This window comes from Pyricularia grisea, assembly GCF_004355905.1.
Source record: "Pyricularia grisea strain NI907 chromosome Unknown Pyricularia_grisea_NI907_Scaffold_2, whole genome shotgun sequence".
In the NCBI taxonomy this organism is placed as follows: Eukaryota; Fungi; Ascomycota; class Sordariomycetes; order Magnaporthales; family Pyriculariaceae; genus Pyricularia; species Pyricularia grisea.
Genome location: NW_022156717.1, coordinates 1,016,464 through 1,039,508, shown reverse-complemented (window position 1 = coordinate 1,039,508; position 23,045 = coordinate 1,016,464). Strand labels below are relative to the sequence as shown.

Genomic DNA, 23,045 nt, shown 5'->3' with positions numbered 1-23,045 from the left:
AAGGGTTCTGCGGTGATGTTGCATTCTGCTGACAACCGTGACATAGATTTTGAGACTCTAGACCACTGGTGGAAAACTAAACTTGCGCCACTTGTAAGTCTCAACAGTCTAACAATGAACCTTCGTTTGTGACTTCGTACTTCAGACATCTGTATAGAGTACTATGAAGTTACCGAAACTATCTCGAATTGGTCTTCACCATTTCATACAAGCCTCGTCTACGGGTAGGATTTATGTTAACACATGCGAACCGCGGTGCTATTTCTATTTATTTTTTAAGTACACAAGAAATACATGCGCCATCTATTCCAAATTCGAGCGCGGTTGCTAAATGCCGTCCTAACCGCACGAACGTTGATATAACCAAGGACTTGTAAACGCAAATGCGACAGTTATTATTGTGCTAATAACTCTCACCAACTTCTTCGGGATAGTTTTTGCAAGTTTGTCAAATACCCGCTTCGGCCGCGTGATTGCAATTCCAATGTAGTTTTTACAACGCGCTGTATTTAAACGTTAGAGACAGACAATACAATCGTAGATAGTATTGAAGTTTTGCAGTATTGAATACCACAAATGCATTTATAATAACTTACATTTCTAGCATTTGTGACTGAAATATTCGCTGCCCTTATTGGTTCCGAATCCACATTTACTGCAATAATAGAAGGTTTCGGTGCTGCGGGTGTTCAGTTTACCGTTGGAGTTGGTTGCAACCTCGCCATTGCATTTCGGGACCGGAGTGGGAAGTGCTTCGGTTCCAGCCGTATATATGGCAATAGCCAAAATGATCTTGGAAAACTGCATCTTGATAGGTTTGCTGCAAATAAATAGGAGGATTGATGAAATCTTTGGGCGAGATTGGTATTCCTGGCTTTGTGATAAAGAATGTAGATATCAATTACGAAAACCTAGATTTGCTGGGAGAGAGTCCTGATATTTATACAAAATAACTGTTAATATTTCCCAGCCACTTTGGCTTATATAATATAAGAATAACAATAGACAACAGTAGATGAAGCCTTTACTTTGAGCACTGTAGGTCGGCATACAGCTAGGGCAAATTGCATAAAATTATAAGATGAATGAGACAGGGTTGTCAGCAAGGTTAAAACAGGATTTAGTGCAGCTGTTAATATAACCCAATGGTAACGTATTGTGGCTGAGATAAATAAATACAGATCTTAAACTATGCTAACAGCTGCACTAGTCATGAGAGAATTATCTAAATAAAATTGTACTTATTTGTTACTAAAGGAAACCCCCCAAATAATCACATTGTATTATTTCTGTTACTTGATTTATTTTGCATTTGTTATTATTGATCAGCAGCTTATTTCATTTTCTTCTCTGACATTCGCGAATATTCATGCGAGTTCACGTTTGAACTTTACAGTTACTATGTATAGCAGTGGGTGCTCAAAATATTAACAAAGCAGCATATTATGTTCATAGACCGCATCTACTTGTAGGGATATGTTTGACAGAGATAAGTAATGCTAATCCCCATAGTTAATCATCTACGCCTGTTTATAGACAATCAAGGAAGCTCTTTGCAACTTATCTCGATACAAAAGAAAGGGAGTTGGGTGGATCCATGGGTATCTTAAAAGTAAGGCCTGCCAAAACCCGCCCATGGGGGCCCGCGCCGGCCCAAATAGGTGGGTCGGGGGGCCCGCGGGTAGACTATAATATTTATGGGGGGGCCCAACCCGGCCCAAATTTGAACGCGGGTTTTTTTGGCAGCCCGCGGGCCCCCGTGGGTAAAGCCCGTAAATACGTAAATATTTTAAAATTAACATTTGTAAAATTCCGAAGGAAATTATACCAAAATAAACGTAATATAAAATAATATATTTTCCAATATAATTATTATTATTATTACTATTATTATTATTATTATTATTATTATTATTATTATTTTTATTTTTTTTCGTATATAATAAATTAAATTATAGTAAAAATAAAAATAATAAATATTAATTATAATGTTTTTTTTTATTAACCGAATATAAAATACGAAAAAAAATAATTTATTTAATAATATTTTACATTTAAAAATTCCTTAAATTACGTTTATACGATATATTATTCCGTACCCGTTTTAACGCCCTGGTTAAAATTTCCATAAAAATTTTATTATATTTTAATTTAATTTAAATAAAAACAAATAATATAAATATACGGTTAATATTAGCCCGAATTAGGGTATTATTAACGGCCATTTCGATAATATTATTTTTATCGGAATTAAAATTATTATTTAATTTATCCAAATTGTGGATAAAACCGACGAATTCCGTAAATTTATCGTATTTAATTTTTTCGTTTTCCGGGTTTAAATATTCGTTTTTTACGATAATAATTTTAATACCGACCAAAAAAATAAATTTTTTTTTAATTAAAATATAAATAATAATATAATCGCGAATAGTAAATAAATTTAGAAAATATTAATTAAAACCGATAAAATTGCCTAATTATAATTATAAACGTTCGATAAAAATTAAAATAACAGGTATAATTAAAACATTACGGGTAATTTGGGCGAATTTTGGGAATTTTATTTTATATATAATTTACCAATTAAAAATATTATTATCGTTTTTTATAATTAAATATAAATAAAAATTAATATATATAATTATTCGTATAATTATCCACATTTTAAATTATAATAAAATTAATATATTACGTACTTTATATTAAAAACATTTTAACTTTTAACCGAATATTTTTTTCGACGGATCGATCGATAAGGTATAAAAATTTTATCGGGTTTAAATTTTAATTGTTTACATATTTGGATTTTTTCGGATTCGGTTTACGTTATAAAATAAATAAAACCGGGTTAATATCCGGTTAAATTAACTTTTTTTTCGGATGGAAATTCGGATTTCGTTTTTTTAAATATGATTCGGTTAAACGTTTAATTTTTTTGGCGATTAAATTTTTTACGCGTTAATTAATATATTTTGTATAATACCGCAAACGGTTTTTTCGGAAATCCGTACGCGTTGGAAAAATTAAAATAGCGGTTAAAAAATATAATTTTTTAACGTGGTAACGTTAAATTAAATCGATATATTTATCCAATTTTATTCGCGCCGTTAAAATTGCGATTTTTAAATTGGTATATTATCCCGTTTATAAATATTTTCGAATTTTTAATTAAAATTTACGTTTAAAATTGGTAAAAATTATACCAATAATTTTTAATCCAAATAATACGTATATAATTATTTTTATTTTATTTGCCCTAAAAACGTTGGTAAAAATCGTTATAATTTTAATCGTCGTTAATAAATATTCCAAAATAATCCAATTTTCGTTAAAAATTTAAAATTTAATTAAAATAATATTAACCGGATCGTTTTAATTATTTGGCGAAATAAAATATTATTAAATAAATATTTTTATAATTTAACGAAATTAAAAAATACGCGCAATAATTAAAATAGTTAAATTCCATTTAATTTGGATATTTTTAATTAATAATCGAAAACCTTTAAATTTATATTTACCGGTAAATTATTGTAAATTACAAAAAATTTTTATCCGTTTGGGGTTTTAATAAAATAAAACCGCCAAATATTTTAATTAATATAAAATATTGGGTTAAATAATATTCGAATTATTTAATATATTGGTATTATTTACCTAAACGATAATATATTTTGGAAAAATATCCTACGTTTTATTTTCGTCCGTGTTATTAATAATTAAATTTTCGTTATTATAAAAATTAATTAAAAAAACGCGGAAATTTGTTTTGGTAATATAAAAATTTTAATATATAACCTTTTTTACAAATTATAAAACGTAGATTATATAAAATAATTGGAAAATTTTTAATTATATTTGTAATTGGGAATTATAAACCCGAAATTCCGCCGCTACGTTATTGGCGCGAAAATAAAATATATTATCGGCCGTAATAATTAATATTTTACCTTCCAATTTGTATTTTATAATGGTTTGGGCCGTAAATTTTACCAATCGTTTTTTCGTTTTATTAACGTTAATTATAATAAAATTTAAAATAATATAACGGTATATTTAATTATTATTTACGTAAACGGTTATAATATCCTAAAAAACGTATTTTAAACCTGGGTTAATTTACCCGTTAATAATTAAAAATATTTTCCCCTTTCGGAAAATATTGGCCAACGTTTGGGTAATAATATTTTTAATTATTATTTTACATTTTTTAATAAATGTTTATAACGAAAAAACTTTTTATCGGTCGTTTCGGGTTTATACAAATAATTTAAACTCCGAATCGTATATAATATTAAATCCTTTCCGCAGCGAAATATAAAATCGGACGTAGGATTTTTCGATTTGATTTTTCGAATATTATTATACGTTTTTGGTTTATACGAATATATAATATTTTATTAACATTACGTAAATAAAAAAACAATATACAAAATAAATAAATTTAAATTATAATAAATGGTTATATAAATAATTATATGGATGGTTATATTTTTTTAAAAAAAAGTAATTTACCAGCCGAAAATTAACGTTAATTCATATAATATTACCGGATATTATTTAAATTTCCAATCCTTTTCGGGTATAGGCGATAATATTATAATATCGTATAAAGGTATTTATTCCGTTATATTATTATTGGTTTTTTTTATTAAATTGGGGGTATTTTAATATTTGTATATATTATTTGTAAATAACGTATAATTCGCCGTTATTTCGGGAAAATTTTTATTGGTAAAATTTCCAAATTTCTGCCAATTTAGGTTTTTGAAACGTTTTTAAAATTAAATCGGATTTATTTTTTTTTAAAATTTAACGGCGAAATTAAAAATTAGTAACGAATAAATTAAAAAAATTATTCCATAATTTAGGGGTATATGTAACGGATTCGTGCTAAATATACGTATTATATAACGTATTAAAACGACGGGAATATACGTAACCTTCCCTTATATAAATACCCTTCCAATACGAACAAATAACGGTTTTATACCTTTACCCTTTAATTTTAATAATAATTTTATTTGGGAACCCAATAGTTATAAAGCCGTTAATTTACCCCTTTATATTTATTAAAATTCGTTTTTTCTTTCGATTATTTATAAATTTATTACCGATAATTAAAAATATTACCCTAATAACGGGGATCGTTTTCCAAAAAATATGGCGGATAATTAATAAATTACAAAAAAAATTTAATTTTTTTAATTAAACGTTCCAATAACGTTAACCGCGGCCGAAGCCCTTTAAACCGCGTTACCGTTTCGACGGAAATTTTTTCGGAACCCCCTATTATACGACGGTTTATTAATATTATTTACGGCCTAACGTTACGTTATAAAATATAAATTACGGCGAAACGCGGATTTTATCGGTAATTACCGAAATTAATATAAATATTTTTAAACAAATTTAAAATTTACGGTTTAAAAAATCGTCCGTTTTTATTATAAAATCGGCGGTAAAAATGGGGTTTATAATTACGTTAATTTTTTAAAATATTTAAAATATATATACGATAATTTTTATAAACGCGTTTAAATTTTCGCTAAATTCGAATCGTTAAAAATAAAATTAGGTTAATTTTTCGCCCAATTTATTACGATTTTCGAAAAATTTTTAATAACGGCGGGCGGGTTTTTTTGGTCGAACGAAATACGGATAAATTTTTTACGTTTTAAAATTTTGGCCCGAATTAAAAAAATATACGTAAAACGGGATACCGTAAATAATTTATATTTTAACGCGGTAATAATTTATCGCCAAATGGCCCAAAATTTAAAAATTTTCGATTTGGAAAAACGGTATGGTTAATACCGTACCCAAATAATTACGATTTTAAAATTTATAAACGACGGGAATATCCTAATAACGGGCGTTAACGTTTTAAAAATAAATAAATATAATTTGCCTAAAAATAAACGCCGGTACGAACGTTTTCCGGCTTTAACGACGACGGGGGGCGAAATAAAATAACGCGTTTTTTAAATTTTATAAAAAAAATATTAACGGCGGCGTAAATTAAGGGCGTATTTTCGTTACGGGAACGTTATTTACCAAATAATAAATTATAAATTCGTAACGGTATTACGCCCGAATACGACGATTACCGCGATATTATTTAAAAATTTTTAATAAAAAAATAATAATTTTTAATACGAAATTTAATTAAAAATTTAAACCGGGTAATATAAAAAAAATAAAAACCGTAAAAATAATAAAAATAATAACCGACGGCGGCGAAAAAAGAATTTACCAAATTATAAATAATTTATTTTTTTTTATTCCCGTTTTTTTAAATAATTTATAATTTATTAATATATAAATAAATTTAAATTACAAATATTACGCGGCGATAAACGAAAAATACGCGGTTCGGTTATAAATTAATAAATTTCCGTTATTTACCCCGCGTTAATTGGATACCGTATTAAATTACGCGTCTTTAATAATACGGGAAATTATAAAATACGAAATAAACGTAAATAAATGAGTAACGCCGATATTATTTTATATTATTCCGGGTTTATTCCGGGATATAATATTGGGCTTTTTTTAAATAATATATAAAAGGATTTTTTTCGAAACCGACCATAATAAATTCCGTATCGGGGTAATAAAAAAAATATTGGTCCGCGAATTATCGGTACGACGGATTTAAAATAAACCTACCGTAATTATCGGTAATATATTTTTAACGGTTTATAAAAAAATAAAACGGAATATTCCCGGATAAATAAAATTTGTAACGATTTTTTTACGTAAAATAACCCAAATTTTAAAAATAAATACCATTATTACGGGTAATTCCGGACCGACCGAATTACCTAAAAAATTAGCCGGTTTCGAAAATTTATTCGATTAAATTAAAACGTTTAAATTCCCTTTATATAAAGGATAATTCGATTATTATATCCAATTACGAAAAAACGATTAAAAGCGTACCCCGGCGTTATTTTAAAAACGGTTATATTATATATTTAAAGACCAATTATTAAAATTACGGAAATAATTGGTAAATATAATAAATAAAGGTTAAATTCGAATAAACTTTTTTTCGGCGGCGGTTTTAATATTAATAATCCGCAAAACGTTGGGAAAATGGCGCTTTTACGTCGATTACCGGGTATTTAATAATATTATAATATAAAACCGTTATTCGTTACTATTAATTAAAAAAATAATCTGTTTTTTAACAAAAATTAAATAATTTATAAAAATGAATATACGCGTCGTTTTTTATAAAATAAAAATAATAAAAAGCGATAAATATTTAACGGCGTTCCGAATATAATTTGGATTTTTCGAATGGTTAATATATTTTTTTAACCTAACCGGAATATTTATAACCTTTCAACGTTACGTTAACGGAATATTAAAAATTATTTTGGGTAATTTTACGTCGGCGTATTTAAACGATATATTAATTTATTCGTTAAATTTTAAAAACGATTATTGGCGGAAAGTTCGTTTAATTTTTTAAAAATTAAACGACGCCGGATTAAATTTAAATTTAAAAAAAAACGTATTCGCGGTAAAAAAGGTAAAATACCTGGGATTTATTATTAAAATAAAAAAAGGGATTTAAACGGACCCGGAAAAAATCCGAACGATACGGAAATAAAAAATACCCACCCGGTTAAAAGGTTTACGAAAATTTTTAAAATTCGTTAATTTTTACCGAAATTTTATTTAAAATTATTCCGTTTTAACCGAATTATTATTATCGTTAATAAAAAAAGGAATATTTTTCCGTTAAATCCCAAAAATAAATAACGTATTCGAAAAATTGAAAAAAACTTTTTTTTAAACTTTAATTTTCGTTTAATAAAACGACGTAATAAAAATTAAAATCGAAACGGATTATTCCGGTTCGGTTTTAGGCGATTATTTATTTTAAAAAAAGGCGGACGGGTTATAAAAACTAATAATTTTTTATTCGGCGAAATTATCCCTAATATAAAAAAATTATACGATTTACGATAAAAAATTTTTAACGGTAATAATATATTTAAAAATTTGGAATACGGAATTGTAAAATATCCATTAACCGTTTTTAATTTTAACGGATTATAAAATATTAAAATATTTTTCCAAATTAAAAAAAATATCCGAAAAACAAATACGGTAAATAAAAATATTTGCCAAATTTTATTATTATTTCCGTTTCCGTTTTAGGCGATTAGCGATAATTTCCGACGCGTTTACCAGGAAAAAATAGGATAAATATTATAAACTAAGGTTAATTACCGTATTACGCCTTTTTTACCCGGTAATAATACTAATACCGAACCAAATTAATCCCCGGATCCAAATTAATATATTATTTATTACCCCGTTTTTATAACCGTATTTGGCCGCCTTTTGGTAAAAAACGTTACGGGAAAATTATATATATTACGTACGTTTAAAAACGGTTAATAATAACGCGCGACGTTTTTCCCTAAAAACCGAAACGAAAACGTAAATTATAAATTGCGCAATTAACGCGTTAAATATATCTTTATACCGGAAACGTTTATAATTACCAAATTAAAAATCCCTAATTACCGTTATTTTTTAAAAAATTTATAAATCTTTTATCGTAAATTATATAGGCCGGGATAATATTTTCGCCGTTTTGGTAAAAAATTATTATTGGAATAGGATAATAAAATATATAAAACAATTTATTTATAATTATAATATATACCGAAAATTAAGATTTTTCCAACATTTTCGATAAAAATTATTATAATTTTTATTAACGCCGGATAAATATTAGAAATAAATTTTTATAAATTTTATAACGGATTTACCCAAATACGACGAAACCGTTCCCCGGTATTTAATAATTATAACCGATAAATTATCCAAATACGTATAATTAAAAATAATATATTTAATAAAAGTAAAAAATTACGTAATAAAATTTAAAATAATATAATAACGATTCCGGGGTTTTTCCGACCAAATTATTTTAAATAGGGGGTTAAATTGGGTAGGCGAATTTTAAACGGAATTATATAAATAAACGGAAATTTAATAATTACTTTTTATAATATATTACCCCGAAACCGATAACGGTATAAAACGAACAAATTAAAAGGTATAATATTATTTACGAATTTACGTGGCGTTCGACCAAAAAAATTGGCCCGAATATTTAAATATAATTTAATTAATTTTTAATAATACAAATTCCTTAATTACGGGTATTAATTCGAATAAATTATTATTGGGGTTCGATATCGAAATTACCCCGTTCCGGTAATCCCCGTCGCCCGTTTTTTTTATAAATTTAAAAAGGCGCGCGACCCATTTTATCAAATATTTACGCCAAAATACAAATATCGCCTAAATTATTATAATATATATATAATAACGATAAAAAATTGGGGCGAATTCGTTTCGGCGTTTAATAAAAATATTTAAAATAAACGACGAAATATATTTTAATTTCCGTAATATCCGTAATAATCGCCCGTATTATAAATTCGATTACGTTTATAAAAAATATATAATAACCGTAATATTTACGTTATTAATAATTACGTTAAACGTACCGGGGGGTATTTACCCGATTTTTTACGTAAAATTGGTCGAACGTATAATTACCGATCCGTTTTTTTTTTTAATTACGTACCAATATTAAACCGGGGCCGGTAATAACGGCGGACGAAAAAAAAAAATAGGAAAAATAAATAGGAAATAAAAAAGATTTTATCCGTAAAAAACCGTAAAAAAAAAGGTTACGGCCGTATAATATTAATTAAATAAATAAATTACGATAATTTTATATAAAAATTCTTAAAATATTTCGAAAACGTATAAATTATTAACCGATTCGAAATATAATAAAATAATATATATATAAATAACGGTCCGGGGGGTAAACGACCCTAATAAATTATTATAAAAGGCCAAAAAATTTAAAAATATATTTATAATATTAAAGTTACGCAAATTACGCGTTTTATAATATAAATATTAAAAAAAATAAAAAAATTTTTAAATTTTTGGCGGGGCGAATATATATTATATTAGCCCGAAAACCGGGGAAAATCCCCTATTAAAAATTGGCGATAATATAAAAGCGTATAAAACGTAATAAAAAAATAAATCCCATTTATTTATTTATTTACGGGACGGAAAAAAATTTACCTATTTATCCGGTAATTAAATTATTATAAAAACCTTATTACGGGTATATATTAACGACGGCCGTATTCGTCCATTTTTCGATCGAATTTCCGGTCGTTTAAATAATAATCCGGGGGTAAATTAAATTTAAAATTATTTAAAAAATTGCTTTAAAAAAAACCCGTTTCCGGGGCGGAAATTTATTAAAAATAAAAAAAACCGCGGTAAAACGGTTACGGAAAACGTTAAATTGGTTATAAAAACCGCGATAATAAAGGTCGCCGGACGCGCCGGTATTAGGGCGGCGGGAAAAAATACGGCCAAAATTATTTTTAACGGATTCGGAAATTTTAATATAACGGTAACGTTAAAAAAAAACGCGAAAACGGATTAATAAACGTAAAACGGGTTATAATTACCGAATAAAAATCGGCGTTTAATTTTGTTATTAAATAACGGCGAAAACGAGGATAATTACGTTAATTTCGCGTTGGACGGCAATAATTTTACGCGTATAACGCGCGTATATTTTAAAAATTTCGAAATAGCGTTATTAATTGCGTTTTTAGGCGCCGATACGTTAACGCGGCGGGATAAAAATTAAAAAAAGGCGGAATTTATTTTAAAATAATTTATATTTTGGGCGAATTTACGGGTAAATTATTACGTAATTTTATTATTACCGTTATTATTATAAATAATAATTATATTATTATTATTACGGTTACCGCCCGAAACGGTTATATTTTCGGTATTACGTAAACGATGGTATTTTTTTAAATACGCCGCGTAAACGACGCGAAATTCGTCCATCATACGGACGCGACGGCCCGATTTTATAATACGGCCTTTTTTTTTCGCAAGGTATAATAGCGGTAATAATATATTAATTGCGATATATAATTTTTTATAATTTACGAAATTTGCGGCGGAAAAACGGATTTTTAACGTATAAAGATTTTTTATAATCGTAAGCCAATTTTTTATTTTTACGGTATTTATTATAAACCGTACCGTTAAAACGGGGGGCGTAATTAAAAATATTAATAATTTTCGCCGTATTAATATATAAAAAATAAAACGGAAATTATTATTTAAACGTAATAAACGATTTATTATTAAAATTATTTTTAATAATAATTACGTTTATAACGCGGCGGGATTTTTATACGATATATTAACTGAAAAAGGCAGGCGGAAAGAAAATATTGGTATAAATTTATTACGGAAATATTAAAATCGTTATAACCATTCGATAAACCGAAAAAACGTTAAAAATATTTACCTTTTTTTTTAAAAATATCGGTTATTATATTATTCGATTTGGTAATAAATATAACGCGATAAAAATAAACGGCGGTATAATGACGAATATAAGCGAAAAACGTATAAAAAATGGGCAAAAATTAAATTGGAACCGAAAAAAAAATTAACGACGAATTAAAAAATAAATTGCGAAAAACGAAATATAACGGCGAAATTACGTAAAAATAAAAGGTCGTAATTTAAAAAAAAAAAAAATGGTAAAAAAAAATTAACCGAAAAAAAAACGAAAACGCGGAAAAAATAAATAGGGTAAAAAATTTATTCGTAATTGTAATAATAAATAAAAAATACGAGGAAAAATAAATAACGGGCGGGCAAATAAAAAAACCTATTTATTATTAAACCGTAAACGGGGCGATAAAAGGAAATCCGCCCCCCGGGTTAATTTAAAACGCGTTTAGGTATAACCGCGGATTAAAAATAAAATAAAAACGAAATAAAAACAAAATAAAAATAAAATAAAAACGAAATAAAAAAGGGATAGGAAAAATTTATAAAAAAAAAAATACGCGAAAAAAAATGGGTAAAAAATACGGATTACGGTTTTAACCAATATTATAAAAATAATAATTTAAATAATTGGGTGAAACCGGTTAATATAATATCGAAATAAAAAAGGAGGTAATACGGATTACGGAACGCGATATTTTGGGCCCGGGCCGACCCGCCCCGATTAAGGAGGGCGCCCAAAAGAATTATATAACGGATTTGTATTAAATGTACGTATTATATAACGTCTTAAAACGACGGGGATATACGTGATTTTCCCTTATATAAATACCCTTTTAACACGAATAAATAACGGTTTTATACCTTTATTTTTTAGCTTTAATAATAATTCCATTTGGGAACCTAATAGTTACAGGGCCGTTAGTTTACCCCTTTACAGTATATAAATAATAAACGTTATTTTTTCCGCCGTTTACTACAGGTTTATTACAATCCGTAAATTCGTAATTTATAAATAACGTAACGATAAATTCCGTTTCGGTATTTTGGTTAAAATTTAAAAGGAAATTATTTTTATTCGAATTTACGTTAAATTAACGTTATACGGGCGTTTTTACGTTCGAAATTTTATCGTAAAATTTGTTAATAAATTTAATATTTGGGGAAAATAATTTTTCGATTAATTCCCCTAAAAAATTTGTTAATTTATCCATTATAATTATATAATTAAAAATTAAAAAAAAAAAAAAAAAAAAATTTGGAAAATTAACGAATTTTTTTTTTCCCAAATTATCGCTATTATTTATATAATAAATTATAATACGAATAAAATAAAAATATCGCGGGCAATTACCGGTTTTTAAACAAAAATTTCCAAATATTAAATAAATTTTTATTTATTTAGTTTTTATTTTATATTAATTAATCGAAATTAAATTTCCTATTTTTATTAATTGTGCCTAATTTATATCGTTAAACCCGATCAAATAATTAAATTTTCGATTACCCGTTCGATTACGAAAAATACCAAAAATACCACCCCCGGATATAATTTTATTCCAAAATTTAATTGTAAAACGAGGTCGAACGAAATAAATTGCGAAAAAAACGACGGAAAACAAACTACCAATTCGAAAAAATGGCCGTATTAATAACCGAATATTAAAAAAAAAATAACGGACGAAAAATTGTATAAAATAATTTAAATTTAAAAATAAATATAAATTATAATAATTATATTGGATAATTATATATTAATATATTATTTTAATTATTATATTAAAAAATATTCGCCGTTTATAATTTAATACGGATTTATTAATACCTAAAATCGCTTTCCAACGTATAATAAGGAATTTAATAAATACGGTTACGTTTTACGTTCGTTTATGTATTTAAATTAAAGTTTTAATAATTTTATAAAAACCCGGGGAAATATTTTTAATACAATTATTTACGGTTTCGAATTTGGTTGTTATTTACGCCAAACGGGTTACGGTATTTACCAAAAATATATTTTTTATCCGATTTATTTTACAAATAATGGGGTATAAAATAAAACTTTAATAAATAATATTTATTTATTTTTATATTTATTTACCTGTTTATTTCCTTATTTATTTAAATTATATTCGTTTTATTTATTTTATTTATTTAAATTGGTCAAAATATATTAATTTATTTAACGCAAAATTATAAATAAAAAAAACTTTTAATTTTAATTTTTTTTATTAATTTTAAAAAAAATTGGAAAATAAAAACCCTTTTTACCGTTAAAATTATATTATATTAATTTTAATAATTATTATAATTTAATTTTCCATATTTTAATTTTAAAATATAAAAAAATCCCGTAATTATTTATTATAACCGTATTTGGGTATAATTTTACATTATAGGCAAAAAATTTCCTTCAAATTTTTTAGGCATTTTATTATAAATAGGTTTTATAACCAATATTTATAACCTTTTTATCTTTTTATTTATTATTTCGCCAAAATCGGGTATTTTAACCCAATCGGCGGTAATAAATAAAAATATAACCCATTTTTGGGCATTCTTTTAAACAACCATTCGGTAAATTGTTCCAATCGACTTATTAAATATATTTATATATATTTTATAAAGCGTTTATTTGGCCCAAATACGGCGTATAAGAATTTTACAATTAAATACCCTATATAATTTTTACGCGCGAAATTTGGCGGTATTTATAATGTAAATATAATTTACAATTAAAAATTTGGGTACGTTATAATAAATAAAAACGCGTAATAGGGTTTTTTTAATAAAGGTAAAAAATTAAATAAACGTAAAATAAACCGTTTTATATTATAATTATTAAATTTGGTATTATAATTTTTAATTTAAAGAATATATATTTTATTTTATTTGTAAATATTTAATATATTTGGTTTATATTATAATTATAAACCGTAATATTTTTTGCCCAATAATATATTTTGGTAAATAAATACGCAATTAAAAAATACCAATACCAATATATAATATAATAAACGGAATAACGTATTATTTAATATTATTAATTAAAAAAATAATAATTATTTTATATAATTATTAATTATTTACTAATTTAGCCATTTTTCTTTAAAAAAACGTTAACATATTACCAAAATAGGTAATTTTGTGGCGAATTTAGCGTATTATTTTACCAATTTTTATAATATTGGTAAACGAAACGCCCTTAAAAAAACTGTAAAAAATTTGGCGGACGAATTTATTTACCTTATTTTGGTAATTAACCTATTATAATAATAAAATAACGATTATTTTTTCCTATTTAAATATTATTCTTTTAATTTTTTTAATGGGAATTTGAAAAAAGGTTTCGAAAACGTTTTCCAAATCGTTAAAATTATCCACGTTTTCCCAATATTCGTTATTAATTGGGGCGGGGGTGCGTATTTTTAAACCAAATTTAAATTGTAAATTTTTTTAATATTAATTTTAACGTTTTTTAAATGGTTATAAAAAATAATTATTATAATTTTATTATTTTAAATAATTATATGGAATGGTTATTTATTTTTTGGTAATAAATTTTGTTTTAAATTTATTTTCCATTTATTTTTATTTAAATTTAATCGACGTTATATATTTATAATTAACGCGTAATTTTAATTTTTACCGCGATAATATTATATTAAATCGTTTACGCGCGCGGTTTACGAATAATTTAATTTTATCGCCATTATTTGTTTGTTTTTTAAATTTTTTATTGCGGTTTCGTAAATTTTGGGCCTTATAACCGATATTATTATTTATTTTACGTTTAAATATTATTTTTGGTCAATTTTTAATTATAATTAAAACCATTATAAAAAATATAAATTTTTACCTATATTTACTAATAATATTTATTTTTGCAAATGGTGGTTTTTTTAATATAAAATAAAACCGCGATCGAATTATAAAATTGTAAAATTTGTAAAAATTTAAAATTTTTATTATTATAATTAAATTCCAAAATTCGGAAATTTTTTTACAGGCGGTATTTTCCTAATTGGGTTAGCCCCATATTTACCCCGCATTTTATCCAATTAAAAAAACGTTATTGCCTAAAAAAATTTTTACGTTAATTTTAATTAAATTTAACCTCGTTTCCCTATAATTTCTTTTTTTTTTTTTGGCAATCGCGTAATAATTTTCGGTTTTTTACCCGATTATTTATCCAATTCCAATTATTATCGATTTAAATCGTTTATTTGGTAATTATTTTTTATAATTATTTTATTATTTAATTTTAATTAATTATAATATTTTCCTTTTTATATTTTATTTCCGCCAAAACGTTTTATAAAATTTTTAAAATAAAAATAATACGTAAATTTTATACGGGTAAAACGTTTAAAATACCTTTCAAAACCGCGGATAAAAAAAATATCGTTAAAAAACGTAAAAATATACGTTTTAAACCCGGTAATATATTTTTATTTTCCTATTATATATTTAATTTATTTATTTAATTTTATTTTAATTATTATTTTACGGAAAATTCGAAAAATATAGCGAATTTTCGATTTAATTATTTTTAAAATACCTTTTTAACGTTTAATCCGAAAAATTACCTACAAATATTTACCTAATTGCAAATTTTTTACGTTTATTATCGCGATTTTATAAAAAACTATTAAAACGTTTTTTACCAATTTTTTTATTGGTAAATCTTTTTATTTTTTTACGTTATAACCATTTATTATAACCATTTTAATATAAAATAATTTCCAATTTCTACGTTATATACGTTTACCGTATTATTATTTAAATTAAAAATATAAACCTCGTTAAAATTATTTTTAATATTATAAATGGTTAAACGTATCCGTACGTTAATATATAATTTAAATTTATATTTTATAACGTTATACCCGTTATAAATAGCCCCAAATCCAAAAAAAAAAATAAACGAACCGCCCGTTTTAATATAAATAAATTTTTTAATTAAAAATTATTATGGTTTTTTATTACGTAACGTCCGCAAATAAACGGAAAAATAAATAATAAAACTTTTATTATTAAATAATATATTGCCCCGGAAAAAATTCCCAAACCTAATTTTAAATTTTCGGTTAAAAATTTGTTTCCGGTCCAAAAAAAAAACGAATTAAATATTTCGCCGTTTAAATTATTTAATTTTACTTTTTATATCGTTAAAATTTTTTTTAATAATAACGAAATTTTTTTTAATAATAACGTTAAATCCGACCAAAATAAAAAAAAAAACTAATTTATTATTATATTTAAAAAAAATAATAATATATTTTATTCTAATTTAATAATTTAATATAATATAAAATAATTATAAAAAATAATTATAATTTTTTAAAATTTGCGTTATTTTATTTAATTAAATATATAAATATTTTATTTTTTCCAATAATTTTTTCGTAAATTTTAAATTTGTATAAAACCCGCGGGTTACCCAATTCGGGCCAAGCCCGCGAACCCGCGGGCCCCCATTAACCCGCCAAAAAAACCCATGGGCCTTTACGGGCCCCCATCCCAATCCCATGGGTCAATGGGCCGGGCCGGGCCCCCAAGCTTTTCGGGCTTTGGCAGGCCTTATTTGAAAGTGATTACTTTCGTATTGCACGTACATCTATTCGACCAAGGATTCTGACCGACGTGCCATATTCACTATAAGTCCAATATAATAATGCTGCTCTCTGGTTGAAACTGATGTATAAGTGCGAATTTTCCACAGCGCAAGACAATTTTGAATGCGGCTTCTCTCCTCCGGATCCGTGACTTGAGTTCAGTTGTCTGAAGCCTCCTTCGACTTGCTCGAGCCGTTTTCCCTCGAGACTTACTGTGATACTAACAGCAGATTGAATAGTTCTGCACATCCGGATCGCCCGCGAATGCATTCCTATGAGATGTTAATGCGCTGACAGGTAGGTCACGGTGGATCCAGATAGTAACCCTTCTGGCCCGGGCGATGTGTTCTATTTTTGTTGAAAACTTGGAAAAGTGCAATCTTAGCTGGTCATTTCCTTTATTTATAAAATAAGGGATGCGTCTAGTCTAGTATTTCATTGATTTCGGGTGTGGTTATTTTACCTATATAAATCGCTATAATACCAACAAAAATATCCACTTTTACAATACGAATAATTACTGGTTGAATCGTACAACACAAATAATACGGACACTGTAAACCCCGCAGGTGCAAATGCAAACCTTGCAAATTTCAACCACCGGCGCCTACACACCTGCAAGATTAACACCGCTTCCAATTCGTACCACCTGTAACTTGCACCATTTTATAATTACATGAGTTGCATTTGCATCGCCATTACTTGCAACGTAAACATAAACAATATAATTATGAGTTGTGCGATTTGGAAATGGTGTGTGTGGTGGTTGAAATGTTCGGGTTGTGCGTGCAAAACTTTCTTGCTCTGGCTTTGCGTGGTTCTGCGTGGCGTTATGCAACCTGTTGGTATATAGTGATTTGTTTTGGTATAATAGCTAAACCCTTTATTGTTTTGAGTAGTATCTGCTAGCAGAGTCTGCAAATCGGAGGTTAATAAGGTCCGAATGCATGAGAAATGCATCTAATTAGCAACATCGAGAAGCAGTCACCTCTATGCAGTGTTCGAGAATTCTGGCAACTTCTTTCCAACACCCCCTCTTTCGGAACCCACCAAGCCTTACATGCTACGTACTAGAGGTTCCCAAAGCGTGTTTCTCTGTCAAGCACCAGGATCGCCAAAATTACCACCACCCTTGCTAATCCCCACTCTCCTCCACGCTTTGTGTCGTGTTAAATATTGTCGGTATGGGGCTTTAACAATGTGTAGTCCACAAGCTGGTGGGAACTAAACAAAGGGGTTGATCGCTGAATTAGTCTCAATTTGGTGTACGTGACTTTCATCTCCTTTCATCCAATCTGATTGACTCGTGGAGGGTATCACTGCTCCAATGAGAATTTAACCGAAGATGTCCGCGGTTGGGGATGCACCACTTTTTGCTGCTGGCCACTTTCCAGCCCCATATCACAAATCTCCGCCAGTACTTGTGAAACGAGGGCTTGGCAGACCACAACACCAGGTAATTTGTGGATAGGCGGTGTATCACGTAGCATGCAGTGGTCATATGTGAAAGGTGATATCCACTGCTTGTCGAAGCGGGGAATGGGAAGCTTGTCACGATGCTTGTTTGCTTCTCCAAGTTGACTATAGGGAGTTGGAGATTTTATGGGCCGAATATGAAGCGATAGAACGCAACCTCGGTGGATATCGTGTCCGAGAGGTGCCGGTTGCTGCAGTAGAGTGGGCTTTATGCTGATACAAGTAGAGAATGTAACTGGGCCGGTTTGCAATCTTGCCTTGTAGTCTCACATCAACGACTTTTGGCAGTTGGTAACGTCCTCTTCACCAATCAGGTCAATTGAATACAATCCTTGACCACTTGTCGGTTTGTCAGTTCGTCAAGATGCCTATCCGAATTCTGTGTCTGCACGGCAGAGGTTCTAATACTGAGGTGGGAACTCATCTCGTGATGGTTTAAATCACCACAAATAACCCACTAATCTTCTCATACCTTGAAGATCTTTCGAATGCAAACAGCTGGTATACGAAGCCAGCTGGAACCGGAGTACGAGTTTGAGTTTGTTGAAGGCAGATGGCCTCATCTAGAGGGTAACTGGTCTCTGCATACAGTTGACTTTTCAAAGTCCAATGTAAGTATTTGTTTGCTTTACTATGTTCTTCAGGTTACAGACGCCGACCATTAGTTGCTGACCGTAGTGGCACCTGACAGCTGTATGGATTCTATAACATGCTGGACATTGAGGATATCCTCGCCACCGAGAATGAACTCCGTCAGGTGATAGAGGAACATGGTCCGTTTGATGGTCTGTTGGGCTACTCGTAAGTTAGCAACGGTCATGTTCATCCATAATATACCACCTGCACAAGCGATCGTTTGTTCTCGAAAACAAAAGCCTAACCTGAACTAGTCAAGGTGGATCGATGGCTGCTCAAATAGCCATCCGCCTTCTGATGGAGAACCCATATGCCACCCCTCAGGAACTACCGATAAAGTTCTTGATCCTCATCAACAGTGCTGTACCACCTTTCATCATGCCATTGGATGGACAGGAAGTCACATATATACCCATCGAAGAGGCTCCAAAGCTGCAGATGTTGTTTGACGTCTTCAAAGCGAACCCTGCTGATCACCTTGACAAAATTCGACCCGCGAAGCTCGCCAATGGCAGACAGGTACGTGCAAAGAGATTATTTGCATAGGAATCAAGAGTCACGACTAACCTTTCTAAATCCACCCCACAGGCCCTTGTCAACAAGACGCACTATATGACGTTTTTCGACAAGACCTGGGATGGCAACCCGCTTTCCATGCCTTCGCTCCACATCACGGGGTTGGGTGATGCCCCAGAGTATGGACAGCAGCTGTTTGAGATTGCCGAGCCTGGTCAAGCGGAGCAGATTGGCCATGTGTTTGGGCACGACTTCCCAAGGGGACTTGACATGAACAAGACTATTGCGAGGGCTATCAGGGCGATGGCGGAGAGGGCTTTGTAGACTGGATATAAAAATCTGCAGTGGAAAATATAATAAAACAACATCTGCGTCGAGCCTGGGCACGTTACATTTTTATTTTTGGACGCGGTCTTAACTTCCCTAGTTTTCTTCTGCTGCCTAGAAATGGTCTTTGAGGAGCGAGATGCGGCTAGTTCCTGGTGGCATGTTTGATGATACACCAAATGACCAGCAATACTAGGCATCGTGTGGTTTTTCAAGAAGATATTCTGCAGTTTGGCAAAAATGCTCATTGTTGCGACAAACCAGTCATGTTTGGTTGTCTGTGTTTGCAAAGATACCTGCAAGGCATGGTGGATTTTGCCACTCTCATTTGTGCCTTTGTCTGCGATATTACTACCGATGAACAGGGTCTCTCCTAACCAAGGGAGCTAGAAGAGGACGATGAGGTCATACAACATAAATCATTATTGCAAAGAGACAGACGCTCAATCCAGCTACTACTAGGCAATTTTTGACCACGACATATAGAGTAGGCTGTCAATTTGTGTTTAGGTTTCGGGCCTGTCGTGGAGACTGGTTGCACATGAATTCTACCTGCGGGTGAGTTAATGCAGGCGGCCGGTGCCGAGCTGGTGTGTGGGAGCGGCCCTCTAAAGGCACAGGCCTCTCTGTACCTGAGAGTTCCAGGGTTTCGCCAGCAGCCCAGCACCACGATATCGGACGCAAGCGGGCCGCCAGGTACCTAGGTAGGTAGGTACCCGTTAGGTATCGTATATTTGGCAGTTACTTTGGGTTGATCGATTGATAAAAGAAGCTTTGGTGGGCAGGGTAGGCAGGGTAGGTAGGTACCTACCTACTTTCAGGCTGCATATTGCGCCCCATGTACTTCCAATTCTCGATAACGTATCAGGTTGGCTTCAAAACTTACCCATTCTTCGAAATGGACCAACAACCTCAACACATATTTGGGCGAGCTCATCAGTAAAACAAGGACCCTCTAACACTGCCCCACTTACTTTTCACGATCCTTCGGCCTCTCCATCATGGACTCGGAGTGTTGGGAGTGCGGCAAATATTTCTCTTCTGGAGCAGTCGCGCTCAGACAACACTGCCAAAGCACCAGCCATACCGAATGCCGCCGCTGCTACGCTACCTTCAGCAACAATCAAGACCGTATTAAACACGAAGCGGATCAGCATGCGTACTGCTTCGATTGCGACCGCGACTTTCTGAATCCCAATAATGCCCGCCAGGTACGAGTATCCCTGGCCGCTCTTCCCAGGCCCCCGAATAGACTGGGACCTGTTTTCTGACTCGACTTTCACCATTTAATATAGCATTTGAACTCCAAAACCCATCGCGGCCATTCGATGCAGTGCCCCCTATGCAACAAGCTATATACCACCGCAACCGGCATAGTCTACCACATTGAGTCTGGTGGATGCCCCAACACCCAGAACTTCTCTCGCGACGCCGTTTACCGCCTAGTCCGCAGTCGTGACCCCCAAGGCATCATCTCAAAAAAGCTAATTGGCTGGACGGGCGGGGACGAGTACGAGGCCACGGATCGTACCTGGAATGGATACGGTTACGAGTGTTATCTCTGCCACCGCATTTTCCCAAAAATTCACAGCCTAAACCAGCATCTGAAGTCTCCAGCCCGTAAGTCATCGCTGTATTTCTTTTCACATCTCCAATAACTAGCACCAATGGCTTTAATTTCTGATATCGACATGTATGAGGTGATTTTTAGACCAACAATCCTACTACCACTGCCCGAACCTGGTTTGCCGTAACGAATTTAGAACCCTGGCATCCCTCGTCAACCACCTGGAAAGCGAGTCTTGTGGCTATATGCGATTCGAGACTGTGCAAGACAGAGCTAAAAGGATGATACTAGGTGGAAGGATTATTGGATGTTGATATGGCTTGCTTCAGTGGATAGCCACCACCTTCTAAGTGATTGGTCAGTCGGCAGAAACCTTGGTGGAATTGCACTCTAAAACTGCTTGGACAGGCAAGAAATAGCTCACAGCATGGCAGGCTTGTCTGCAGGCTACTGCTTGTCGCTTGCCGGTAAATGCCACCCTAAAGATGCTCGAGATGTTGAAAACATAGTTGTTGCGAAGGCGTGTCGTCACTGAGGAGCGAATTTTACATGACTATCGGCATCTTCCGGTCCCCGGTTAGACAAAAGAAGCGAAGTTTATGAAATGAACAACCTGCTGAGATTGTGCATGGCATTTGGATATGGTGCCGTTTCCCCGTGCTGCGCGACCTGTGTGTACAAGCCAGGTATCTTATCTTGCTATCGCCCACTTGAACTATCCCCTCATTGAACCTTGACCAACTCAACCTTTCCTGGAAACATCAGCCAAACATAAGCGCCTCAAATTTGTAGGGAATCAAATGCCGAGGAGCTTGTGGTATGTAGGACAGGACGGACGTAGAAGGTAATTTTGGAGGAGTGCTCGACACCCTCTCATGGGCGGATGTACCACTCGAGTACGAACTGCAGAATATCCTCACAAGAGTTCCCCAACTTACCCCGCATCTCCAAGGCTCCAAATTCAATATCTTTTCGTACCCTCTGGTGTTCATCTGTCAATCTCGCCTTGGGATATGCTTGCGCCAACTATCACGAAACCAAGATATGGCTGGAATCGTACGATATCTTGAGACTCAAGCCGTCGCCACCTAAAGACTTACCCGCTTTATTATGACACTTTTCGGACCCACCTGCACAAAATATCGACTCGAACCGTTCCTTTTGCGTTTGGTTGGTAAGGTGAGGCAAAAGCAACCCCCAGACAAGCACCGCGACCCTGCCCCCAGCCTTGCCGTCGACGCCACCCGCATTTCGTAGGCACTCCTGAACTTTTGTGTGAGCCGTGCAAAATTATTGCCTCGGTGACTTTAACTGCTGCGTCCTGCAGGATGGAGGTGATATGGCCGCAAAAACGGTGACCTTTGCCTTGCCTATGGAAATCAAATCGACAAAGCTCAAACAGGCAATACTGGCTCGGAGGACACAGTCAACACATCCTTCCATCGACTATGAGAACTTCACAACCTCTCTGCTCTTGACCCTTATGTATTGGGCTCACGGCAAAG

The 23,045-nt window shown here is 30.9% G+C and overlaps 3 protein-coding genes across 3 annotated transcripts; 2 read left to right on the top strand and 1 right to left on the bottom strand.

Moving 5' to 3' along the window:
- Positions 1-600: 600 nt before the first annotated feature.
- Positions 601-807, bottom strand: PgNI_02861 (uncharacterized protein; the record flags this gene model as incomplete). Its single annotated transcript, XM_031122918.1, has 1 exon — positions 601-807. The coding sequence occupies one exon, from the start codon at positions 805-807 to the stop codon at positions 601-603; it is 207 nt and encodes a 68-aa protein (XP_030984305.1).
- Positions 808-18,982: 18,175 nt separating this feature from the next.
- On the top strand, positions 18,983-19,970 carry PgNI_02860 (uncharacterized protein; the record flags this gene model as incomplete). Its single annotated transcript, XM_031122917.1, has 4 exons — positions 18,983-19,105; positions 19,186-19,295; positions 19,385-19,649; positions 19,719-19,970. The coding sequence occupies 4 exons, from the start codon at positions 18,983-18,985 to the stop codon at positions 19,968-19,970; spliced, it is 750 nt and encodes a 249-aa protein (XP_030984546.1).
- Positions 19,971-20,876: 906 nt separating this feature from the next.
- PgNI_02859 (uncharacterized protein) lies at positions 20,877-22,358 on the top strand. Its single transcript, XM_031122916.1, has 3 exons — positions 20,877-21,184; positions 21,269-21,593; positions 21,685-22,358. Exons 1-3 carry the CDS (start codon positions 20,975-20,977, stop codon positions 21,852-21,854), a joined length of 705 nt encoding a protein of 234 aa, XP_030985436.1. The 5' UTR covers positions 20,877-20,974; the 3' UTR covers positions 21,855-22,358.
- The last annotated feature ends 687 nt before the right edge of the window (positions 22,359-23,045 follow it).

Excerpts from the sequence above, each read along its gene's own strand:
- PgNI_02859 (XM_031122916.1), top strand. The coding sequence starts at position 20,975 with ATGGACTCGGAGTGTTGGGAGTGCGGCAAATATTTCTCTTCTGGAGCA. Across the intron at positions 21,185-21,268 it reads ATCCCAATAATGCCCGCCAG|CATTTGAACTCCAAAACCCA; the intron begins GTACGAGTATCC and ends CATTTAATATAG. Across the intron at positions 21,594-21,684 it reads GCATCTGAAGTCTCCAGCCC|ACCAACAATCCTACTACCAC; the intron begins GTAAGTCATCGC and ends GGTGATTTTTAG.